Below are 20,702 nucleotides of genomic sequence, written 5' to 3' on the forward strand. Positions count from 1 at the left end.
TTAAGAGCCACGTGGAAACGTGGAGAAATGGGAGGAGAAAAATGAAAAAGAGGCAGATCACGTAATCACGGAGCAGGGAAATTCTCACAAAAGACCAAGAGGTCACGCCACATGTTAAATAGATATATATAGTGACTTTAGACCATTGACCAGTGCCCACAGAACCGCCTAGTGAGATTCGCGGCGAAAAAAAGAGAAGAAAACAGACTGATAACATAAAACAAATGATAAGAAAAGGGAATTCACCGAGAATTGTTTTTATTTGGATTTTTCGAAGAAAAAGGTTTGTAAAAAATCATCACATGGCATACACGAGGTCAGTCTAGGAACTGAGAAACTGAGAGAAAGAAGATGGAAAAATAGAGCAAACAAATACAAGTGAATTTTGAGTGCACACGTTTTATCAGAGAACGTACAATGCTCTATGACCAGCAGTTTGAAACAAACACTCTCAGTTCTGTTTTGGAAAACTTTTTAGTTAGTCTTCAAATCCAAAAAAAATTATAACTACTGTAAATTGTATCTGTATAGTAGTCTTCAAGACTAGAACACTTTGTAGATTTTGAAGTTAGTTGAACATTTGAGAAGATTTACTTTTATTCCCAGCCAACGGCTTTGAAATGGCGGCGACAACAAACTGATAGCCAAGACGGTGTTTGTGTCAGTTCTTCTTATCAGTCGACTCGGGTGGACACTACAACACAGAGGTAAAAGACGCAGAGAAGAAGGTTGAGTGATTTCGAATGAAGAGAAATCTAAACACAATTGTTTTCTTTTTATAACTTCCATCTTGAGAGATCATTGACTTTAGTTTTATTTGGAAAACAACACGAGGAGAAATTAATTTGCAGAAAGTTGCAGAAAATAGCTGAAAACATTCATCTTCGGACGTTTCGAGTTTTTTTTCTTGAATAGGTGTACGTGCATATCATATTTACACAAAATGTAAATCTGAGGGCAATAAAACAAGTGCAATAATGAATATACAGACTGACGATGAGATTGATGAGCAAAGAACAATTTATTTCATGATTCCTCGATACGAATTGATTGGTTCGTCGGATAAGAAAGAGATAACAGAATATATTTATAAGATCTTTTCAGATTGGAGAATACAATTCAAAAGTTGGTCTCTTTCCTTCAATTTCCCATAGTTAGAACGGTCGTGATCAAAAATTCAGAGAATACGATTAATGATTAGAACATCACAGAACCAGCATCTCCCTCTTGCCGATAAAGTTACAATTGTGTTCGTTCTTTGCACTTTCGAAAGGCAATCAGTGGCGATCACGAGGTTAGATGCGACACTCGTAAAATGAGAGAGAAAGAGAAATTTGAAAAAGAAAAAGGAGTGGAGAGAACGATGCACCTTGATCGAACTCAAAATGAATATGTGAGGGTTGCTGGAGATGGAGAAGGATTACGTATGGTCCGTGAGATGTGAGGTTAGAAATCAAAAGATCAAAGGGTACAAGGAACAAGTTGAGTGGGACAGAATACGATAACAACATCAAGTAAACATCGATAATGAAGGGAAACTTGCACTCTAGATTGCCAATGAGTTTGTGTTTCATTTTCACCGTTAGTCTTTGTTTTTCTAAGATTTCATCTAGATTTATGATGAATTACCGCACCTGTCAGTACAATAAATATCTTGGTCTTTTCAGCCCACGAGATGAGATGTATTTATAAGGAATTCCGACGTAGAAGAGAAGACTGGAAAGTCGAGTATTCTGGAAATTTAAACATCAACTTTATTGATGTCTCTGATGCTGTTCTCACGCCGGAGGAAGCAAACTTCGTCAGAAGTATAAAATCAAAACATGAAAAATGGAAGAAATCAAAGCCATCAACCGTTTCAGTCATCAGGAAATCAGAAGAAAGTTCTGACTATAGCACGTCGAAAGAATTCAAAAAACTTTTCGAAGATCTTGAGGAGTCAGCAACTTCAGAAGACGAGGACGTCCAATACAACACCAATCCGTACAAATCCCTACCTGATGTGTTACAAGATTCACGAAAGATTGATATGAAATATCATGGTTCTTCCGAAGAGGATCAAGAGCCATGTAGTAGCCAGCAAACCACAGATCTAGAAGAGAGATTCAAAAAATTAAGAGAGACAGAAGACTGTTCTGATGTAGTTATTGCGGATAATAGTGAAGAGACCTGCCGAGCATATAAAACAGAAAGAAATTCGAGGAAAAAGAAGAAGAAGTCACGGAAACAAAGGTCGAAACGAGTGGAGATGGAGTTAGAGAATGAGGAGTTAAGGGAACTAATACCGGTATGTCTTACGGTATATTTATTCACTAACAACAAGATTCCAGCACGAACAAGGTTATTTCGAATTGAGGCGAGCAAGAGGTAGAGTCCGTTCAAAAATGCTTGAAAAATCTAGGAACCAGAACTCAAACTACATCGAATTTTTGACATTGAACGAAATTTTAGTAGAGGTGAGAAAATAAATAAACAAATTTTTGAAATTCTGAATTTTAGAGAGGAATTCCTGCTGATACTGTGATATGCTGTATTCTTTGTAGACTATTAGTACTGAACACTGTCCGAGAAGAATTTTTCATGTGTCCATGTGATTGCACTGACAAGTTCGTTCACTCAAAGTGTGCACTTTTATACCAATCCGAGATGGTGCGACAGAAGTGTTCCGATTGCAATAAATTCTACACTGACCGGATATTATGCAGATCTCGAGCTCCAAGTCTATCTAAGTCGGAAGAATTCGAATTGCATCTCCTGAACTCTACGATGACAAAGGAAATAATAATTTTAAAGGAAGAACGCCCGTTATATAGCCGTCTACCAGCAGAATTTGAGCACGATTGCTTCATTTGCTTCGATTGTAGAACTATTCGGGAAGATAAATTCGAAAAGTTGGACTCCACAGTCGTGAAAGCTTGCCGATGTACCGTTACTGCGCATAACGAGTGTTTAGTGAAGTCTTTACTATTAAGAAGATCATGTAGATACTGCAATTATCGCTACAAAATTGAAACAGTCGGTGTAAGGATAGGCTACTTCAATATTCAACTAGTGTCTACTTATGGCGTTCTTGTAGCATTAGTCAGTTTGATTGGAATATTTTTCGTTTGTCTCATTCCTAATCTAAATATTAATGTGATTGGTGAGTTACCCGCTTAGAACAAGAGATAAATGTAAAAACTCATTATTTCAGTGCAAAATTCTCTCGTGGCCTTGATTCTGGTGACTTCAATATATCTTATCTTTTCTGTAATGCTAGTTTGGAGGAAGGAAAGCCGTCAATTTACAGAGAGCGCGAGAGTTTCAATTAAACCATACACATCATCAAATGCGATTGCAATTGAGAAGTTTGGAAGAAAAAGGAAAATATCAGAGGAGTACGAGGAAATTCCTTTCAAAGAAATGGAGAAACGATACACAGGAAGATCTATTCAAAGGATTTTACAAAATTGGAATGTTGAAATGGGTTAATGCATTAATATTAATGTGATTTAAAGCAGCGAAAATTATGGCAGAGAATAAATTTTTTTGCGACTTGCATATAATATAATATTTAGCACGGGTTGACATCATCCGGTAACAAAACGAAACATATAAATAAAAAATGCATCATAAAATCTTTACTCAAATATCACAATTTCAGAACAAAAACTTTGAACATAAAGAAAAAGTTATTCGCTGGCAAATTTTTTGATAGCTGCTTCATCCATTCTGAATGTGTACCATCCTTCGCTTTTAGTCAGATTAACATAATCGACTGTGTCATAGAGAGCGATGGCGTTCTTATTCCAATCCAAAACTGCCCATTCCATTCGGACAATTCCTTTTTCTTGAGCCACTTGAGCCAGTTTCTTCCAGAGTGTTCGAGCGAGTCCCATACGTCGGAATTGTGGGCGAATGTAGAGATCCTCCATGTGAATGTACTAAAATGATAAATTTTTGTTCCAAATTAATGTATTTGTGATTGAGCACAATTACCTGTCCGACCCATGTCGAATAGGGGAAGTAGTAAAGGTTCATTCCAGCCGGCTCCTCTCCATCAAAAGCGATGAAACCTGTAAACATTCAATTTGTAAAGTTCAAAGGTTTCTTTTTATTACCATGAACAGCCTTGTTTTCAATGTCTTTGCGCAGCTTTTCGGCTGTGTTCACGACACTGCTTTTCATTTTTTCAAACTCGGCCAGCTCCTGGAAAAATTCCAAATGGATTTAAAACAGTATACGGAAAGGTAACTCACATGAATCATCGAAATGAGATGTTCAGCATGATCTGGTTGTACGGTGACTATTTTGAAGGTTTTCATGGCTGGCAGAGCTGAGAAAAACAAATTTTAAAGTTAAATTACTCTCAATTTGGACAGCTTTGAATGACTGTAATCTTTTGATTTAGGTATGTCATATCGAGGACTAGAGAGGACTAACTTCGTTGAATCTCGTTTGACTTGCAATATTGGTATTTTCTCGAAACTAAATAAATATAGGCGTAAAGACATGCCTCGAATGAACAGTGATTTCGTAATCAGGCATTGACACTATTATGATTTTTATAAGCAATACAAACAGAAAAACAAAAACACAACAAATTATAAACTCAAAAAACTGAACTAATAAAATGGGAAACTAGTAAGCTAGAATAAAAATTTAATTTAATTAACTAGTGCGGCAAATGTTGAGGTCCTTCAGAAATCTTCTTCGGTGCTCTCAGTTCCATTTCTTTCAGAGATCCGTTGTAAACACGTGGAGGCACTGACGAGGGTTTAACAGCGTCAATGACATATGCGAGAAGCGCAGCTTGAATTCCAGCGTTGCAAGACGTGATGACAGGTTGATTTTCGACATAGCCATTTTCAGTGATCCCTAAATAACAAAAATTACCTTTTTAATAGTATAATCTCCTTATTCACTTACACGAACGAATCTCATCTTCGCTTTTCAAAGTTCCATTCTTTGATAGCAGCTCTGAGCTTGGTAAATTCTTGAAGCCAGCAATTCGCGATCCGTTGACAAGATGAGGATCGAGTCCGGTCTCTTGAGTACCTTCGAATTGTCCTCGAATTCTGCTATCCAAGAAATTTATTTCAGATGTCTTCTCGATGAACTGTTTCTCTTCTCCTTCTTTTTTGGCTTCCAATTCTTGGAATGTGATAACATATTTCTTAAATTCATCTTCAGCTTTCCAGGTTCCAGTCGGTAATTTCACATCTTCTGTCGAGACATCGAAGCCATTTCTTTTCCACGAATCGAATCCTCCGTCTACGAGTGAGATGTTTTCGTGTCCATACGACTTGAAAATCCATGCGACTTTTGATGCAAAAAGCATTCCTCCGAAAGCGCCTTTTCCGTAAAAAATGAAATGTTCCTTGTTGTTCAATCCAACTAATTGAGCGTACTTCTCAAAGAGGTCAGCACGATATTGTTGGAATCTTTGATATCTTGAAGGATAAGTTGCAATATCGAGGTCGAAGTGAACAGCTTCAGGAATATGACCGGTTTGATATAGTTTGCGGCTTCTGAAACGAAAGTCATGATTAGCTGAATAGCGACGAAAAATTGTTGTTAAAGAGTATCTTACTCACGGACTGGGCGCAGCCATAAGTGTCTTGAACTCTCCATATCCTTCTTGTTCAAACTCTTTCCAATCTGGTCTGGGACCTACAGCAAAAGAGCAATCGATGATTCGAACCCCTTCTTTGTTGATAATTCCTTTTTTGAGTAGACTGTTCACTGAACCTACATCGATGATTTTTTTGAGACTCATTCTGAAAAAAAACGAATAATTTGAGTATATTCACAAATTTACATAAAAACGATTTCATTTATCAGAAGTTAAATCACTTTTTATTAAGCGCAAATGTCAAATTGTCAGTGAAATGATAACGATAATCTTTTCTTGAAAAACTTTTTCGGCAAAAATGTCTGCGCTCTCCCAATTTTGCGCACTCTTTCGTCGCACATTGGGGCGCGGTTACACCGCCTATTTAATGATGATTTTTTGTCATTTTCAGTTATTTTCAGACCGGTGACATGATTTTCAAAAAATTAATAACTTTAAAACCGCTCACAAAGGTCAGTGTTTTTTTTAAATTCATATTAATGTTCATATTATTCTATTTTTTTCAGTTTCTACTAGTCGGTACAAGTGCTGGAGCTGGGTATACTGCGTACACCGTCGATTCTCCAGAAGATTTACGTCAATTGGGAATTTTTCGATTTGGAAGAGCTGCGAAAACAGTAAGATACAGTTTATTCTGAAATATAAATGTTCTTCAATTGTCCTTATTCAGGTTGGAAAGATTGTAATCGACTACAAAACATCACTTCGAGGACTTCCGGAACCATCAGCCGAATATGATGATGCAATACAAAAATGCCATCAAAGAAGTGCAGAACATCTTCTGGAACTGGCTTGTGCAAATGGTGGAGTGTTCATCAAAGTAAGACTCCGATTGTATTCAGAAATATGAAGATTTTGAATATTTAGGTCGGACAACACATTTCTGGGATGGAATATTTGATACCACCGGAGTACACTCAAACTCTGAGCATTCTCACTTCCCAGGCACCACAAGCATCGAAGGAAGATGTGATTTATGTTGTGGAAACCGAACTGAAGGCAAAAGTGGATGATATATTCTCCGAATTCTCTGAAAAACCAGTTGGAGCAGCAAGTCTTGCTCAAGTTCATGTAGCTAAACTGAAAGAAACTGGAGAAACTGTAGCTGTGAAAGTTCAACACAAAAGAGTCTATAAAAACAGTCGAACAGATGTGAACACGATGGAATTGTTAGTCAACATCGCTGATGCAATTTTCCCTGAGTTTCGACTGATGTGGCTTATCGAGGAAATAAAGAAGAATCTTCCAAATGAACTTGATTTCCTACACGAAGCGAAAAATGCCGATGAAGCCGCTGCTCGATTTAAACATCTCAAATTTCTCCGAATTCCAAAAATCAACTATGAACTAACAACAAAGCGCGTACTAACAATGGAATACTGTGAAGGAGCTCATGTGGATGATGTCGAGTATTTGAAGAAACATAAGATTGATCCACATGATGTCTGTGTGAAAATAGGAAGAACTATTTCTGAAATGATTTTCTTGCAAGGATATCTACATTCAGATCCACATCCTGGAAATGTTTTGATCAATAGTAAAGGAGGCGGAAAATATGAAATCGTTCTTTTGGATCATGGATTGTATTTGAATATCAGTGACCACATTCGTAAGCTTTATTCCGATTTATGGCTCGCTATTCTCAAACCGGATCTACAAGAAATTCGGGTGAGAAAACATCAATTGTAGCATTAACAATTTTAATTTTATTTTTAAATTTTTAGAAAGTTGCAAGTCAAATGGGTGTTGGAGAGCTTTACGGACTATTCGCATGTATGGTAACTCGTCGTTCTTGGAAATCTGTGACTGGAGGAATCGGAAAGTCAAAAATGAACGAGAGTGAAAAGGATGAACTACGAATGTACGCATCTTCTCTAATACCACAAATCAGTGAAGTTCTCTCTCGAATGCCAAGGGAAATGCTTTTGATTTTGAAGACTAATGATTTGATGCGCAATATCGAGCACAAATTGGGTGTTTTTGGATCTAGTGATTGTCATCTTGAAGTAAGAAAAGTGCAGACATCTTCCTTAGAAACAGTTATTATTTTCAGATGTCAAGATGCGTCATTCGCAGCTCTCACGAAATGGCCATTCGACGTGCGCACAATCCTCTTGCAAAACTTCGGATCGGATTCCGCATGTATTGGTCGCTTCTGAAAATTTTCGTCTATCAATATTACCTGCGTTTCGTTAATTCTAGCTCTTTGTAGTACTTATTAGTCTTGATTTCTTACCACCTCGATTGTAGTCTGTGATTTTATTCAGTCTTTTAGGATTTATTGCATTTCTTTTGCTCATCTCTAACCGGGTAATCAAACCAACCAGTGCCTTCAATAAACCACGTTTTCTTCTTTAAAATAATTTTATTTTGCCTTGTTAATTGAAAACATACGAACATGGAATGCGAACAAGCAAAGCTTCCAATTGAAAGTGATAATGATAAGATGAATGAATATATCTCTTGGTCGTCTTTCTTTCTCTGTCAAGTCTTGTTATCAAGAAGAGAATGACCAGTTGTATGTGGTAACCTAATTGTCTCCTTTCTATCCAAAACCAGTTACTCATTCGGAATAGTATAAAAGGGACGAAGGATGTCGAGAAGAACAGAGTCGACTCGAATGAGCGTCACTAAAGCGACCGCCGGGGCTTTGTGCCTCTCCTCGGCCACTCTCATCCTTTCGCTTTATGCAATCTTTTCCATTTACTCTGATGTTCAATCCATTTGGTCGCAACTCGATCAAGAGATGGATCAGTTCAAGGTAATTACAAATGTTGATGAGTCTCATTCATTCCTCCCTTTAGGTAACAACTGATGACCTCTGGACTCAAATGCTTGGCTTGGGAGCCGCTACCGTTTCAAACCGTCAACGTCGTCAAGGCAAGGAACAATACGGAGGATACGAGGCCCAAGGAGTCAATCCAGGACCAACTTGCTCTTGCAACTCTGGAAATGGAAACGGAGATGATGCACTTGGAACCGGAGGATGCCCAGCTGGACCACCAGGACCAGGTGGATCACCAGGACCAGACGGAATTCCAGGAGTCGATGGACAAGATGGATTCCCAGGAGAGAATGCTGAGGACTCCCAGAACGCTCCATTCGTTGGATGCATCACTTGCGCTCCAGGCAAACCAGGTGCTCCAGGAGACCGCGGAAAGCCAGGACTTCGTGGAATGCGTGGACCACGTGGAACTGGTGGATCACCAGGAACCGATGGATATCCAGGACGTCCAGGAGAGATGGGACCACCAGGACCACCAGGAGATGATGGAAAGCCAGGAGCCAACGGAGAGAAAGGACAAGATGTCGAGCAACCAACTCCAAGAAAGGGACCACGTGGACCACCAGGAGATTCTGGACCACCAGGACCAGAAGGAGACGCTGGAAAGGATGGACCAGTTGGAGCCGCCGGAGCACCAGGACCAGATGGAATCAATGGATTCCAAGGACCCGGTGGACCACCAGGAGAGGAAGGAAAGCCAGGAATCGACGGAAAGGTCGGAGACGATGCCGCTTACTGCCCATGCCCAGACAGAAACGCTCCAAAGGTAAGAATTTATTATTTGAGATTTCATTGATTCGATCTTATTCTTTAGGAGAACTACGCTTCTGCCCCATCCCACAATCCATCCAATGCTCCAGGAGCCAGTTATTCCGCCGGAACCGGTGGATACTCCGGAGGCACCGGACATGCCCAGAACAGTTACGGAAAGAAGTAAAAGCGAGACACTGCATCTTGCTGATTCTTCACTTCTTTCTTTTCATTTGCCATTTTTCACTTCATTTCTTTTCTTCATTTATTCAAAACACGAGCATCTTTCAAAAATCGAGCATCAGCGGGTTTGAGTCGAGCCTTCAAGCGGTTGAGTCGTCATTTCATTTCGAGCCAAAAGAGTCTTACAATAAAGAATATTTTATTCGATTTTTGTTTTGTTTTGAACATATATCTCTAACCGGAACACAAATATGAGATTTGGAATCTTTAAATGATAAATGAAATGACAATTATAATTCTTCAAAGACAAGTGTAACTGAATATGCTTCCTCTTGAACATATGTCTCCGCATCCGAAATGTATAGAAGAGTCTGGAAATCAGAATGAGTCTCTTTATCTATAAGTAGATTTGATACCTCAATTGTCTGCTGATGATGTGAACTCCTCAAAAAGAACATTTCACATGCCAGTTTCCCCATTGGAGGAACTGACATCAACTGATCAGTGATTTTGATTATATCCGGATGGGAAGTTGTGATTCGGAATGTCTTTGGTAGACCGTATGGATTGCGGATGGCGATTCTCTGAAATATTCAAATTGTGACTTTGGCAGACAGGTCATAGAACTGACAGGAATCAAAAAGAATTTCAGTGAAAAAAAAGAAAAATGCAACACCAGAAGGCATGAACTAACAGAGATCATACTACATAATTCGTTGAAATGTCTAAGAATTCATTGAATTTCTGATAACTGATAACAAACATAAACTTGAACAAATAAATATTCTCAAAAAAACGAACCCTTCTAACAGCTTCATCAGTAGCCGGAACCTGCATGACATATTTCTGTGTTATCCTGGGTGCCTCTGATTTCCCGTAGATCAAGAATCCTCTTTCCAACTTCAATGTATTACTATTCACAACCGAGACGACAAACTTCTTTGTTCCTGAAAATACACGTGAGGTCGTCATAAAATGTGCGGGGGGTTTTGGGTTAATCGGATGAGAAAACAGTAGTAGGTTTTGGAGAATTTCATGAATTCGGGATGAAGATATTCTTCACACCTGGATGAGTCAAGTTTGCACGTGGAAGGCTATTTTTGCAACTTTACAGCACTTTATGTTCTTTCTTTTTTTGTAAAATTAAATATGGTTTTGATGTATGTACAAAAAGATTAGATGAGAAAATAAGGCGATTAAGCATTTGTGCAGAAACCGAAAAATTAAAAATTGGTACAAGATGTTGGTACATTTTTATGAGAATCAAATGTATTCATTTCCATTTCGCCCCCCTTCCGGCCCAGAAAATCATTTTCAAACCTGTTTTCAATTTACCGAAACTGTAATTTTATCGTTTTCCGTGGGAGTACAACTGATAATAATTCGATCATAAACTTGATAATAGGCTCCGCCCATTTCTATTCTATTTAAGTTCTCTCCGGACTTTTGCTCTATTTCGGAACAGACTCGTCTCAATTTCGAGTGACGACGTCAACATGAATCCAAGTTTCCGTCATTAGATAGCGTGCGATTCTTGTTTGAAATCTGATAGACATGCATGAGAACTCCAATCCCAATTTCTTTTTTCTCAGTTCGGTATTCATTTTTTCTAGTTTTTTTTGCAGGAGACATGACATCGATTCGTGCACTTTTTGTATTCATCGCAATATTCTCAAGTATAGAAAGTAGGAGATTAGAGTTTGTACAAGCACTGTGGAGACATGGAGATCGTGCTCCATTGCATCTACCGTATCCGAATGATTTGTATACGGAAAAGTCGTGGTCTAGAGGATGGGGACAATTGACTTCGGTGAGTTGTATTTTAGCATACAAATTAAAATATTAGGACTGGAAAAGGAATTCTCTGTAACTCAGGAAAATGTCTTTGATTCAAAAAATAGAGAATCTGTCAAGCATTCACATCTGCTTCCCCTGTACTAACTTGAATCTTTTTCAGATTGGAATGCAACAACTCCATGAGCTAGGCGACTTCTTTAGACATCAATATGTGGATACTGGATTCATCCCAGCCAACTTCTCAGTTAAAGAGGTATTCACAACTTCCAAATTTCTAAACTCTCAAATTTCTACATTCCAGGTTTATCTCCGATCTTCTGATTCTGACCGAGCCCTTGTCTCTGCTCAAGCCTTTCTCTACGGTTTGTATCCAGCTGCTGGCGGATATCAATGGAGTGCAGATACCGATTGGCAGCCTCTTCCAGTACATGCTTCCACTCCAGGCCAACCTGATTTGGTGAGTTTTCCGATCCAATGTACAGTTGTTCTTATGATTTCTTATCTTCAATGCGTCAGAAAGATTAGAAACATACGTAAGAAGAACTGATAAGAAATCCCTATTTCCGGAGCATGAACTCATCGGAGACTACATTCAAACTGTGTTTTTTGAGGTGTGCAAACCAACTGCCATTAAATGTGCTCGTCATGAAACTCTCGTTTCTCAAGGAGATCAAGAAGCGAAAGCGATTTATGATGTGAAGTACGCAGATTTCTTCAGCGAACTCTCGCTGACTACCGGATTCAAAAATTGTTCCTACTTGGATATAAACGGATTGTTTGATGTTCAGAGAGAACTAATTCATAACATGACTGCAAAGCAACCGGCATGGGTATCCCAGCATTGGAATCAATATGATAATAGATCATCGATGGATATCATCACTGAAATGAGAACAGTTCGAATGATGAACTTGTTCAATTCAGAAGAGAAAGGAAAGCTTCAAGGCGGCTCCGTCCTGAATAATTGGATTCAGAATGCGGTGGCAGTCAGTGAAAGCAGAAATGATCAAAGAATGTTGCTATATTCTTCGGTATGACTATATTTTATGTATAATTTCAATAAGGGACTCTGTTTCAGCACGACGGAGTTCTCCTCGCTCTTCTCAATGCCTTCCGTGCTTCAAACGATATGATGGTTCCGTACGCAGCTGCATTGATTATGCATGTTTACTCAGATAATGGAAAATACTATTCAGAAGTGAATACCAATCTCAATGTCTCAATATCTGTGTCTACTTTTCAGCTCTACTATCGAAATGACACGACAACTGATCCATATCGAATCCCTCTTTCTCGTTGTCCGGACCCTTGTGAAGTGTCTCAATTGGCAAGTGCCTTTGAGAATATGACAGTTTCAGATCTTTCGGAAATGATGACTGTGAGTCCTCAATACTTTTACAACAACATAACAGTATTTTCAGTTATGTGGAACACCTCTCAAAGAGTGTGGATCATCTTCATCTCCCAGTTTCAATGTTTTAGCGTACTTTTCAGTTTACTTGTTATCCATTTTGTTTTTTTCTCAATAAAATTGAACTCTCTTCTCCTGGAAAGAATCTTACCAATGAAGTTAGGAGTAAAGTCAATGGTAGCTGTAGGAGTTCTCACTGTCAGCACAGAATCCACCACTTTCATACATCCAGATCCAGTGTAAACTTTCAGCAAATCATCCGGCACACCATCATGTTCACTGAAAACAAAAATAAACAGATAATAGATAAACGAACGTAATTCACAATCATTTGTTTGTTGTTCATTCCTTCTTGATTTTGTGTTTTTTGTGTTGTTTTCTCTTCTTCAGAATCCCTTTGGCATCATCTCAAGACGAAAGAGTTTGAGAGAAAAAGAGACCAGGTGTTGGAATCCAAGCATTTTTATTTTTGTTTTCTTCTTTCTCTCTCAGATCCCGCGGGAGGACCAAACAACTGGCACATCCTCCTCCGCCTTCGCAAAAGATTCAGAAGAATGAGGAGTGCGGGAAGAGATTGAGAAGAGAAAAAAGGGGACAAGGGAGCACACGGGATCTGCCATTCAGATCGACTCAGGCGCCTGCCAAATGGTTTCCAGGTTTAGTTTCTTTTCTTTCATTTTGTTTTGAGAAGTTTATTGTGCCACTAATCTTTTGGAAGCGAGGAGTGAGATGATTCATTCGAGTGAATAAGACCCACAGAGTGAAGCGTAGTCACGAAATGTTCTAGTTTTTCAGACGTTTTTGAAATTTTTTTTGAGAAAGCTATCTTTCATACCACAAAATTGATTACTCTTTCTAAAAATGTCTGTCGCATCCTAACTATTTCAAAAAAGATTCCTTTACCGAGCTTCTGAATCTGAATCCGACTTTTCCAACTTCTACTACTAACTCCATTTTCCGCACTTTTGTTAGTCTTCTTTGCACTATATTTAACTCTCTCCTCTTCTCTCTCCTCTAGACTCAAATTCTCCCATTACAGTATGACCGACTACGCCTTGGTGCGCTCTCGCAGCGCCATGGTCCGTGCTCGTTCAGTCGAGCCAACCTCCCGTCTCTACGTAAGTCTTCCATGAACACCCTAAGAAAAGACAACTATTGTCTTTGACCCAACTGATCAAAAACCTTTATTTTCGGTGATATCTTTTCTCTTTTGACAATAATGTTACACTGAGTATCCAACTCTTCATCTAACTCATCATCTTGGGGGATCATTGGCACCAGCCGGAGGGCAATCATCACGTGTGAAAATAATAAAAACAAATGCCACTCGTTTTTGTAGGTCACCCGCACTTCGTCGGTCCCGGACTTGACTGCTCACTTCCGTCATTCGGACAAATATCGTCCACAATGGCACACTGTTTGGCAATCGACTCCATACCGTTGGCGTCGTGATTGGGATTTGGTTAGTATAACCAAAAAGGAGTCTTGTAGAAGAACATTTGTTTCAGTACGACGACTACTGGTACGACAAGTACTACTACTTCTCTCCACTCTACCGTAGTACCTACACTCCAAGCAGAAGATACTCCTACAGCGACTATCTTCCAAATCCTTACTACTGGAGCAACTATGGATCTTACTGGACTCGCTACAAGGGATACTGGTATGACTACGACTATCCATCGTACTACCGTCGTTACACCAGCTCTGCCTACAACCGCTATCTGAACTACACCTACTCCCCGTACAGGTTTGTGCCTTCTGTCGATCCGATTGATTCATATTTTCAATGTTTCAGATCCTACCTGATGGACTCGTTGAGCACTTCCCTCTCCCGTGGTCTCTCGATGTACAAGGCAGGTTTGTACTGGTATTGACCACTGTCTAAGGTAGTGTAGAGACAGGGCAGTGCCCCATTTATTGCCCAACAATGTCCTCATTCTGTTTTAGAACAATTTGGCTGTTTACGGTACTACTAATCCTTTCTCGCCGCTCTATCTCTACACTAGATATTAATGTGAGCCCCCTGAATACTGTCAATTTTCACATTTAACTAATCTTGCAGGTCTAATCAACCACACTACTCTTGATGCTTACTGGCTTACTCCAAAGTACTGGGATCGTCGTTTCAAGAACTGGCGAGAGCTCTATTGCTCCACCAGTGACTACTATCTTCCATCTACGTACGATCGAAAGACCCGTCAGTACTTTGCACAGTGGGCTTGAGGAGTGGGCGTGGCTCTAGTGTTTAGATTCTGCGATCGACTCTTTTCTTGCATTTTTAAACGAACCCCCATTTCTTTATCGCTTTAAAAAATAAAATGTTCTCTTACCTTCTTCTATGCACCAGAAGATGAAGACGTGTTGTCTGACCAACAATACTTCGAACATCAACATTGAAGAATGGCAGAATGGTCACTTTCCAGGTAGCCATCAATCTGAAAATCAGATGAACACTTTAGATAAGTCATCTCCAAATCAAACCTCGTTTGATAGTGATCACTGTACATCAACAACAAAAACGTCTTTCGATCATTTGTGTCTCCAGAATACGTAGTAAATCCAACAATTTGTTGAAGTGTTGCACTTCGAAGAGTCAACCTGACAGATGGATCCGAACACCGACAAGAAAAAACTCTTCGATCTCGGGTCATTGGAGGAAGAACTAATTGTTTTTCCCAGTTTCCAGATGTCTCACAGATGAAAGTCACAGCGTGTTGAAGGAGGAAACTGCGACGATGAATATGCAGATCCAGAATTGAGAGAGGTTCTTTTGTATCCCATCGACGGAATACCACTTTTGTGGAGTACGTATTAAAATGATCACTAGGGAAATAGAAGGCGTCGTAGACAAATGGAACGAATATAATGTCTCTTGGTTGTAGATACAATTCAATTTGATCAGAAGTCTGTCTCATCATATTCCTTTCCATCGGTGTTGTCAACTTGTTGACTGCTTTAAAAAACTTCCATTCTTCTTCATCAAAAACTGGTCGAAGTGCAGTGTCATCAAATTCAAGTGTGCAGTTTATTGGTTCAGAATGAGGATTTTCCAGAGGGAATTCAAAAAAGACCTTCTCTCCAAACGATGGATGGATTTGATGATAAGTTGTGATACCTGAAAATAATGAACTAGTAATTTTTATAAAGTAATAACATTTTTTTTATAAAGTAATAGTACCTTTGAAAACTGCTTCCAGAAGTTTTGCTGGTTTACTTTCATATCGAAGTTTCTTATAAGCCGCTAGCTCTTCTTCAAATATAAACTTCTGTGCCACTCCTTTGTTATCTGATAACTCGTAACCATCTTTCAATGTGTTCCATTGTCTAATCTTCTCTAAACTATTCTCATTAAACAACTGTTCGTGTCTCTGTTGAATATCCAATCTCTGTGCAGCCAAGAACCGATCCAATCCAACTCCACTATTTCCCGGCAGAGGTTTGGCGTGCACTCGATACGAATGTGGTCCTTCTTCATTCAACCGGATTGATGACGTAAGCCGACGGACAACTGTACCATGATTGTAGTTGCCATTGGATCTAGTGGTAGCCAATGAAGAGAAGGAGGGATCTGCAAGTTTTTGACAGATTAATGAATTGGATTAGGTGATAAGCAAACATGTGCAAACAAGACATGCGCAAGATCTGCCGGAAGGCTTCCGGCATCCAAAGTTTGTATAAATAGGACGCTCGTTGCGAGAAGTTCCATCAGTTTTAATAACTTTTCAATATGCAATCCATCCGCTTTACTTTTGGACTTATCGCCCTTCTTGGATTTGCCTACTTGGCCCAATCCCATCCATTGAGCTCTAGAGAAACCACCAAATCTACTGAATCTACTGAAGTAGCTATCCCTGAATCAAATGAAAATGCTGAAACCAAAGAAATTGCCCTCCCAGAAGCTGCTCAAACTACTGCTATCGACACACTTGGAGACTCTAACGGAAGAGTGAAACGTCAAGGAGGAGGATGTGGATGTTGTGGATGTGGATGTGGATGTTGCTGTTGTCGACCACGTTGTTGTTGCTGTTGTAGAAGATGTTGTACTTGTTGCAGGTAACATATCTACATAGATCGTGACTCCAGGTAATTCCTTTTTCAGAACTTGCTGCTGCACTCGTTGTTGCACTTGCTGCCGTCCATGTTGCTGTGGATGCGGAGGAGGATGCGGATGCGGATGTGGATGTGGATGCTGTGGATGCGGAGGAGGAGGACGTAAACGTCGTTCCCTTCAAACTCTCAAGAACAAGCTTGCTGAGAAGATCCAAAGAGAAACCAGACAAATCGAACAAGTTCCAGAAGTTGTTGCTCCAATTGAGACCGTTGAGACTCCAGAAACAGTCGAGGAAAAGAAACCAGAAGAGGTTGAGACGGCTACCGAGTGGCCAGAACCAGTATACGAGCTTGTCACCGAGACATGGTCTCATTAATTTCTCTTTTCTCTTTTTTATTTATTATTTAATAAACTATTAAATTCAAAATTCTCACCGTGACCAGAAGGCAATCCAATATTTGCAATTCTCAGATACAGAAATGCTCTAGCTTTCGAGGCTGTATCCAAGGAAGTATCCACAACAGGGCATTGAATGAATGATTGAACAGCTTCTCTTCCTTTTCGGTACAAACTCTTCAAAGGCACAATAGTTGATCCCAGATGAATCAAAGAATCTGAATCCCATACATCGACACAGGCGTGACCAGTCGCGATGAATTCGAGAAAATCTAGTTTGCTCTCTTCTCCTTCGATTATGTATTTTGCCTGAGAATAGTTATTTGTGAAAAGTTGAAGGTAATCAAACTCACAATAAACCCGGGTGGGGCTGTCTCATCAGCTGCTCCATTGCTGTCAACTCTTCTCAACAGATGAGGTTCTCCCTTCTCCATTTGCGTGAGTAACATTGATTCAGTAGTTATTTCAGGGAATCGGTAGAAGTTTAGAGTGATGAACACTTTTTTTGTTATTACGGCATCCGGAGATGCGAGTCTAGAATTTAAATGTATTTTTGTTGAACTTGAAAGTATGACCTACTGCTTGAAAGCGATAAATTGAAAATAAATATGTGCCGTATCCAATCGATCCAGACTTTCCCTCTTCATATCAACTATAGTTCTCAAAGTGACATCTTCTGTACTTGGTCCTTCTCCATTTCTATCTCTCAACTGAATGAAATCTAATCTTGCGAACATTGAATAGACTGATCGAGGGAAGTTGGCTGGTTTCATTTCTTCAAATGGTATCTTGTAAACTGAAGTGAATGGAAGTGGCTCTTCTACTGCCTTCTTCGGTACAACTATCTCTTGAATCGGCTGTTCAGTTGGCTCTTCAATGAATCTATCCAACTCTTCATTGATTGATTTCAGTTCATCCACTGAGGAAATTGATCTTCCAGTATCAACAAGTGCAGGGAATCTACTTGAATTCTCGGGACTTCTAGGCGTTTCTATCGTCACGTTCTTCCCTCTTGATCTACCAGAATTCACATTTTCCGATGATCGAGCAGTTTGAATTTTTTCTGATCTTCTTGTTATTGGAGTATTATGAACACTTTTTCCATTTTCATAAAACTTGAAATCCACGAATATCTCCAACTTCTCATTCAGCGGTTTCACAGAATCGGGTTGGTTCAGCACGTTCTTGTAACATAAAACACCTTCTGGATTCGGACGTGGACCACCAACAAAGCTGACACGTGTCTCAACTTCTTTTCCAGCAAAAATGTTATCTGAGAACGGTGTCCATGCTGCCCATCCTATCAGTATTGTTTGGTTCAAACTCTGGTTATCCTCTCGGTGGAATGTATACTCGAGTAAGAATATGATAGCCATTCTCGAGTCAGCGTACAGGTTTCGAAGAGCGAGACGGGGGTTTCCAGCCGCTTGGAATATTAATTGTCTGCAAGTCACAGGAAATAGTGTCAGAACATCATTTTCAAGAAGAATACTCACTCTCCCCAATTCGAAGACTTTCCGAAATCAATTGGTTTCTTCCGAGATCTCAAAGTTCCGCCTTCATTTGCATTAATTATCTCCAAGTCTACTGTAAATGGTTCTGTCACATATGTATACCCATTATGGACACCAATCTGAAAATACAGGGATTAATACAAAGCAGAAAAAAGATTGAGTCACTCTGATTTTTCGGTCCATAATTACTGCTTTCGGCTTATTCAATCCTCCTTCTTTCAACGCCCATTCTCTTTCTATATCATTTGTAATTTGTCTCTCTAATTCTGGAACATTGTTCTTGAATTGAATTGCAATAGCGTCTATCGCAGCAGGTATCGTAGCCATTTCTTTTGGAGAACTCAGCCAGCAATCTATATTTTGTAGAGATATATAAACCTGTTCGAAATCAAAATACTCACCATCCGTATTATCGTTTAGAATCCCCGGAATAATATCATCCTCACAAACAATACAAAACTCTGGAACTGTTTGGAAGAAAAATGGAGGCATGTTGTAGGTATTATAGCTGCACTCCACATTTCCAACTGACTTTAAAATCACTTCTTTATCGAAAATCAGCAATTTTGGAGTTCCTCCGAATATTTCGAATCTTAAAATTAGAATCTATAAAGAAATATTAATGTAAAAACATACGATCGATTTTCAGATATTTCCACTGCTCGTCTCTTCTCAACATTTGTAGTGAACCATCCCAAACTAGTAGCTGGTGCTGAAAAACAAGATAGATTATTGAGAATTCAGATCAAGGAGTATAGCAACTTACTAATGTCATCAACAGCTTGTTCCACAAACTCAATGATAAGTAAAAGATCTCTGTCATTAACTTCTGAATAGAAGTACAGTGCCTGAAAGAAATTCAAATTTGGATACAAACCAGATCTATCCAGATTCAACTATTTTCCTACCTCATTGAAAACACAAGTTCCATTATTGTCCGCTGTCCTCCATTCAGTTCGACACTGTCTTCCAAACATTTGCGACGTCTTCTGATCGTATAAGAAGGAGCTAATCTGGTATCGAAGATTTTCGGTCACCTGCAACAGACTTATTGACTTGTTTTATTCAAAAAGAATACTTTACCTGTGGAGATTTCAACTTTGAAATGTACATTGAATAGCACGTTGTCTTCTTTCCTCTCGAAGCATTCCGTTTCATTTCCACCGGCCGATTTGCCAGAAACAACGAATACCAGTCGTTGACCGACATTCTACGAGATTTAGTTACCACAAATTTTAGTATCTTCGGCTAGTTTCTAGATGATAAAAGATAGAAACTAAAGACAAACACGAAAAAAAGAAGAAGAAGAAGAAGAAGAGAAGATTATAGCAGAGAATAGTAATATTGAAGAGAGTTGAAGAGAGAGAAAAGTGGGGCGAAAAGAGGAAAGCGAGTGTGGGTTGCTATGGGGATGAAGTCCCAGCTGCTCCTGCTTCTTCGAGAAAATTGGAATGGAGGGATTACGTAGAATGCACTAATTAGAGGTGTTGTGTGCGTGTGGGAGAAAGGAAGGAAAAGGAAATTACGAGGCAATAGAACATCGGAAATGGATAAACTAGGAGCTGGGAAATGGAGTTGAGAGTCTCGATTTGGAAAACATCACAGCTTCTTCTGAGATAAGTCTCGTTTGACTCGACTCAAGATGACATGCTACAGTACTCTTCATTTGGGAATTACTATTCTTCTTCTTCATCCAAACTTCGGAGGAGAGTTGGAAAATACATTTCAAAAACAATCCGTCGTCACATAAATTCCTGTCATTTCTAGAAAATGTTTCCTGTAACTCTTCCCTTCGTTTCCTCCAGAGAATTTACAACTTTGTTTGCCATCTCTTTCAGTTTTATGCACTTTTTGTTTCCAGATAACACTCCCATTTCTATGTTGTACTCCTCTTTTCTAACCCCTTCACTTTTGAAGTTCCTGTCACTTTTTGAAATGTTTCCCCCCATTCCTTCTCAAAGTTTACAAACAGCTGCTCTGTACAATGTGTGACTCAAACTTTTGGCATGACTCAACCCCGTTTTTTCAATTAGAAACATGTTTCGCTTCATTTTGAAGGGCAGAATAAGAAATTAGAATGCCCTACATATGAGTGGACAATGATTTGTCGAGTGAATGTATCTTTATTTCCTTTAGAATTATCCCCCGAAATCTCCGAATAAAGAGGGAAGACGTCAAAACAAAAGGGAAACTTTTTG

The 20,702-nt window shown here is 39.3% G+C and overlaps 8 protein-coding genes across 8 annotated transcripts; 3 read left to right on the forward strand and 5 right to left on the reverse strand.

Annotated features, from left to right (window-relative positions):
* Window positions 1–977: 977 nt before the first annotated feature.
* On the forward strand, window positions 978–2,911 carry GCK72_018114 (uncharacterized protein; the record flags this gene model as incomplete). Its single annotated transcript, XM_053732399.1, has 5 exons — window positions 978–1,053; window positions 1,668–2,287; window positions 2,331–2,456; window positions 2,500–2,729; window positions 2,794–2,911. The coding sequence occupies 5 exons, from the start codon at window positions 978–980 to the stop codon at window positions 2,909–2,911; spliced, it is 1,170 nt and encodes a 389-aa protein (XP_053581312.1).
* Window positions 2,912–3,671: 760 nt separating this feature from the next.
* On the reverse strand, window positions 3,672–4,304 carry GCK72_018115 (uncharacterized protein; the record flags this gene model as incomplete). The annotated part of the gene is made up of 4 exons (XM_003114499.1): window positions 3,672–3,923; window positions 3,979–4,055; window positions 4,101–4,188; window positions 4,239–4,304. 4 exons carry the CDS (start codon window positions 4,302–4,304, stop codon window positions 3,672–3,674), a joined length of 483 nt encoding a protein of 160 aa, XP_003114547.1.
* Window positions 4,305–4,654: 350 nt separating this feature from the next.
* GCK72_018116 (uncharacterized protein) lies at window positions 4,655–5,758 on the reverse strand (the record flags this gene model as incomplete). Its single annotated transcript, XM_003114316.2, has 3 exons — window positions 4,655–4,857; window positions 4,909–5,510; window positions 5,577–5,758. 3 exons carry the CDS (start codon window positions 5,756–5,758, stop codon window positions 4,655–4,657), a joined length of 987 nt encoding a protein of 328 aa, XP_003114364.2.
* Window positions 5,759–6,024: 266 nt separating this feature from the next.
* GCK72_018117 (uncharacterized protein) lies at window positions 6,025–7,826 on the forward strand (the record flags this gene model as incomplete). The annotated part of the gene is made up of 6 exons (XM_053732400.1): window positions 6,025–6,066; window positions 6,121–6,231; window positions 6,285–6,434; window positions 6,482–7,282; window positions 7,339–7,620; window positions 7,668–7,826. The coding sequence occupies 6 exons, from the start codon at window positions 6,025–6,027 to the stop codon at window positions 7,824–7,826; spliced, it is 1,545 nt and encodes a 514-aa protein (XP_053581313.1).
* Window positions 7,827–8,234: 408 nt separating this feature from the next.
* On the forward strand, window positions 8,235–9,336 carry GCK72_018118 (uncharacterized protein; the record flags this gene model as incomplete). Its single annotated transcript, XM_003114324.2, has 3 exons — window positions 8,235–8,375; window positions 8,419–9,165; window positions 9,214–9,336. 3 exons carry the CDS (start codon window positions 8,235–8,237, stop codon window positions 9,334–9,336), a joined length of 1,011 nt encoding a protein of 336 aa, XP_003114372.2.
* A 286-nt stretch (window positions 9,337–9,622) lies between these two features.
* On the reverse strand, window positions 9,623–10,304 carry GCK72_018119 (uncharacterized protein; the record flags this gene model as incomplete). Its single annotated transcript, XM_053732401.1, has 3 exons — window positions 9,623–9,703; window positions 9,749–9,916; window positions 10,134–10,304. The coding sequence occupies 3 exons, from the start codon at window positions 10,302–10,304 to the stop codon at window positions 9,623–9,625; spliced, it is 420 nt and encodes a 139-aa protein (XP_053581314.1).
* Window positions 10,305–14,869: 4,565 nt separating this feature from the next.
* GCK72_018120 (uncharacterized protein) lies at window positions 14,870–16,206 on the reverse strand (the record flags this gene model as incomplete). Its single annotated transcript, XM_053732402.1, has 4 exons — window positions 14,870–14,978; window positions 15,025–15,658; window positions 15,722–16,111; window positions 16,170–16,206. 4 exons carry the CDS (start codon window positions 16,204–16,206, stop codon window positions 14,870–14,872), a joined length of 1,170 nt encoding a protein of 389 aa, XP_053581315.1.
* Window positions 16,207–16,987: 781 nt separating this feature from the next.
* On the reverse strand, window positions 16,988–19,713 carry GCK72_018121 (uncharacterized protein; the record flags this gene model as incomplete). Its single annotated transcript, XM_053732403.1, has 10 exons — window positions 16,988–17,299; window positions 17,344–17,524; window positions 17,570–18,433; window positions 18,487–18,623; window positions 18,670–18,857; window positions 18,906–19,096; window positions 19,141–19,216; window positions 19,271–19,352; window positions 19,413–19,541; window positions 19,588–19,713. The coding sequence occupies 10 exons, from the start codon at window positions 19,711–19,713 to the stop codon at window positions 16,988–16,990; spliced, it is 2,286 nt and encodes a 761-aa protein (XP_053581316.1).
* Window positions 19,714–20,702: the final 989 nt, after the last annotated feature.

This window comes from Caenorhabditis remanei, chromosome V, assembly GCF_010183535.1.
Source record: "Caenorhabditis remanei strain PX506 chromosome V, whole genome shotgun sequence".
Taxonomy (NCBI): Eukaryota; Metazoa; Nematoda; class Chromadorea; order Rhabditida; family Rhabditidae; genus Caenorhabditis; species Caenorhabditis remanei.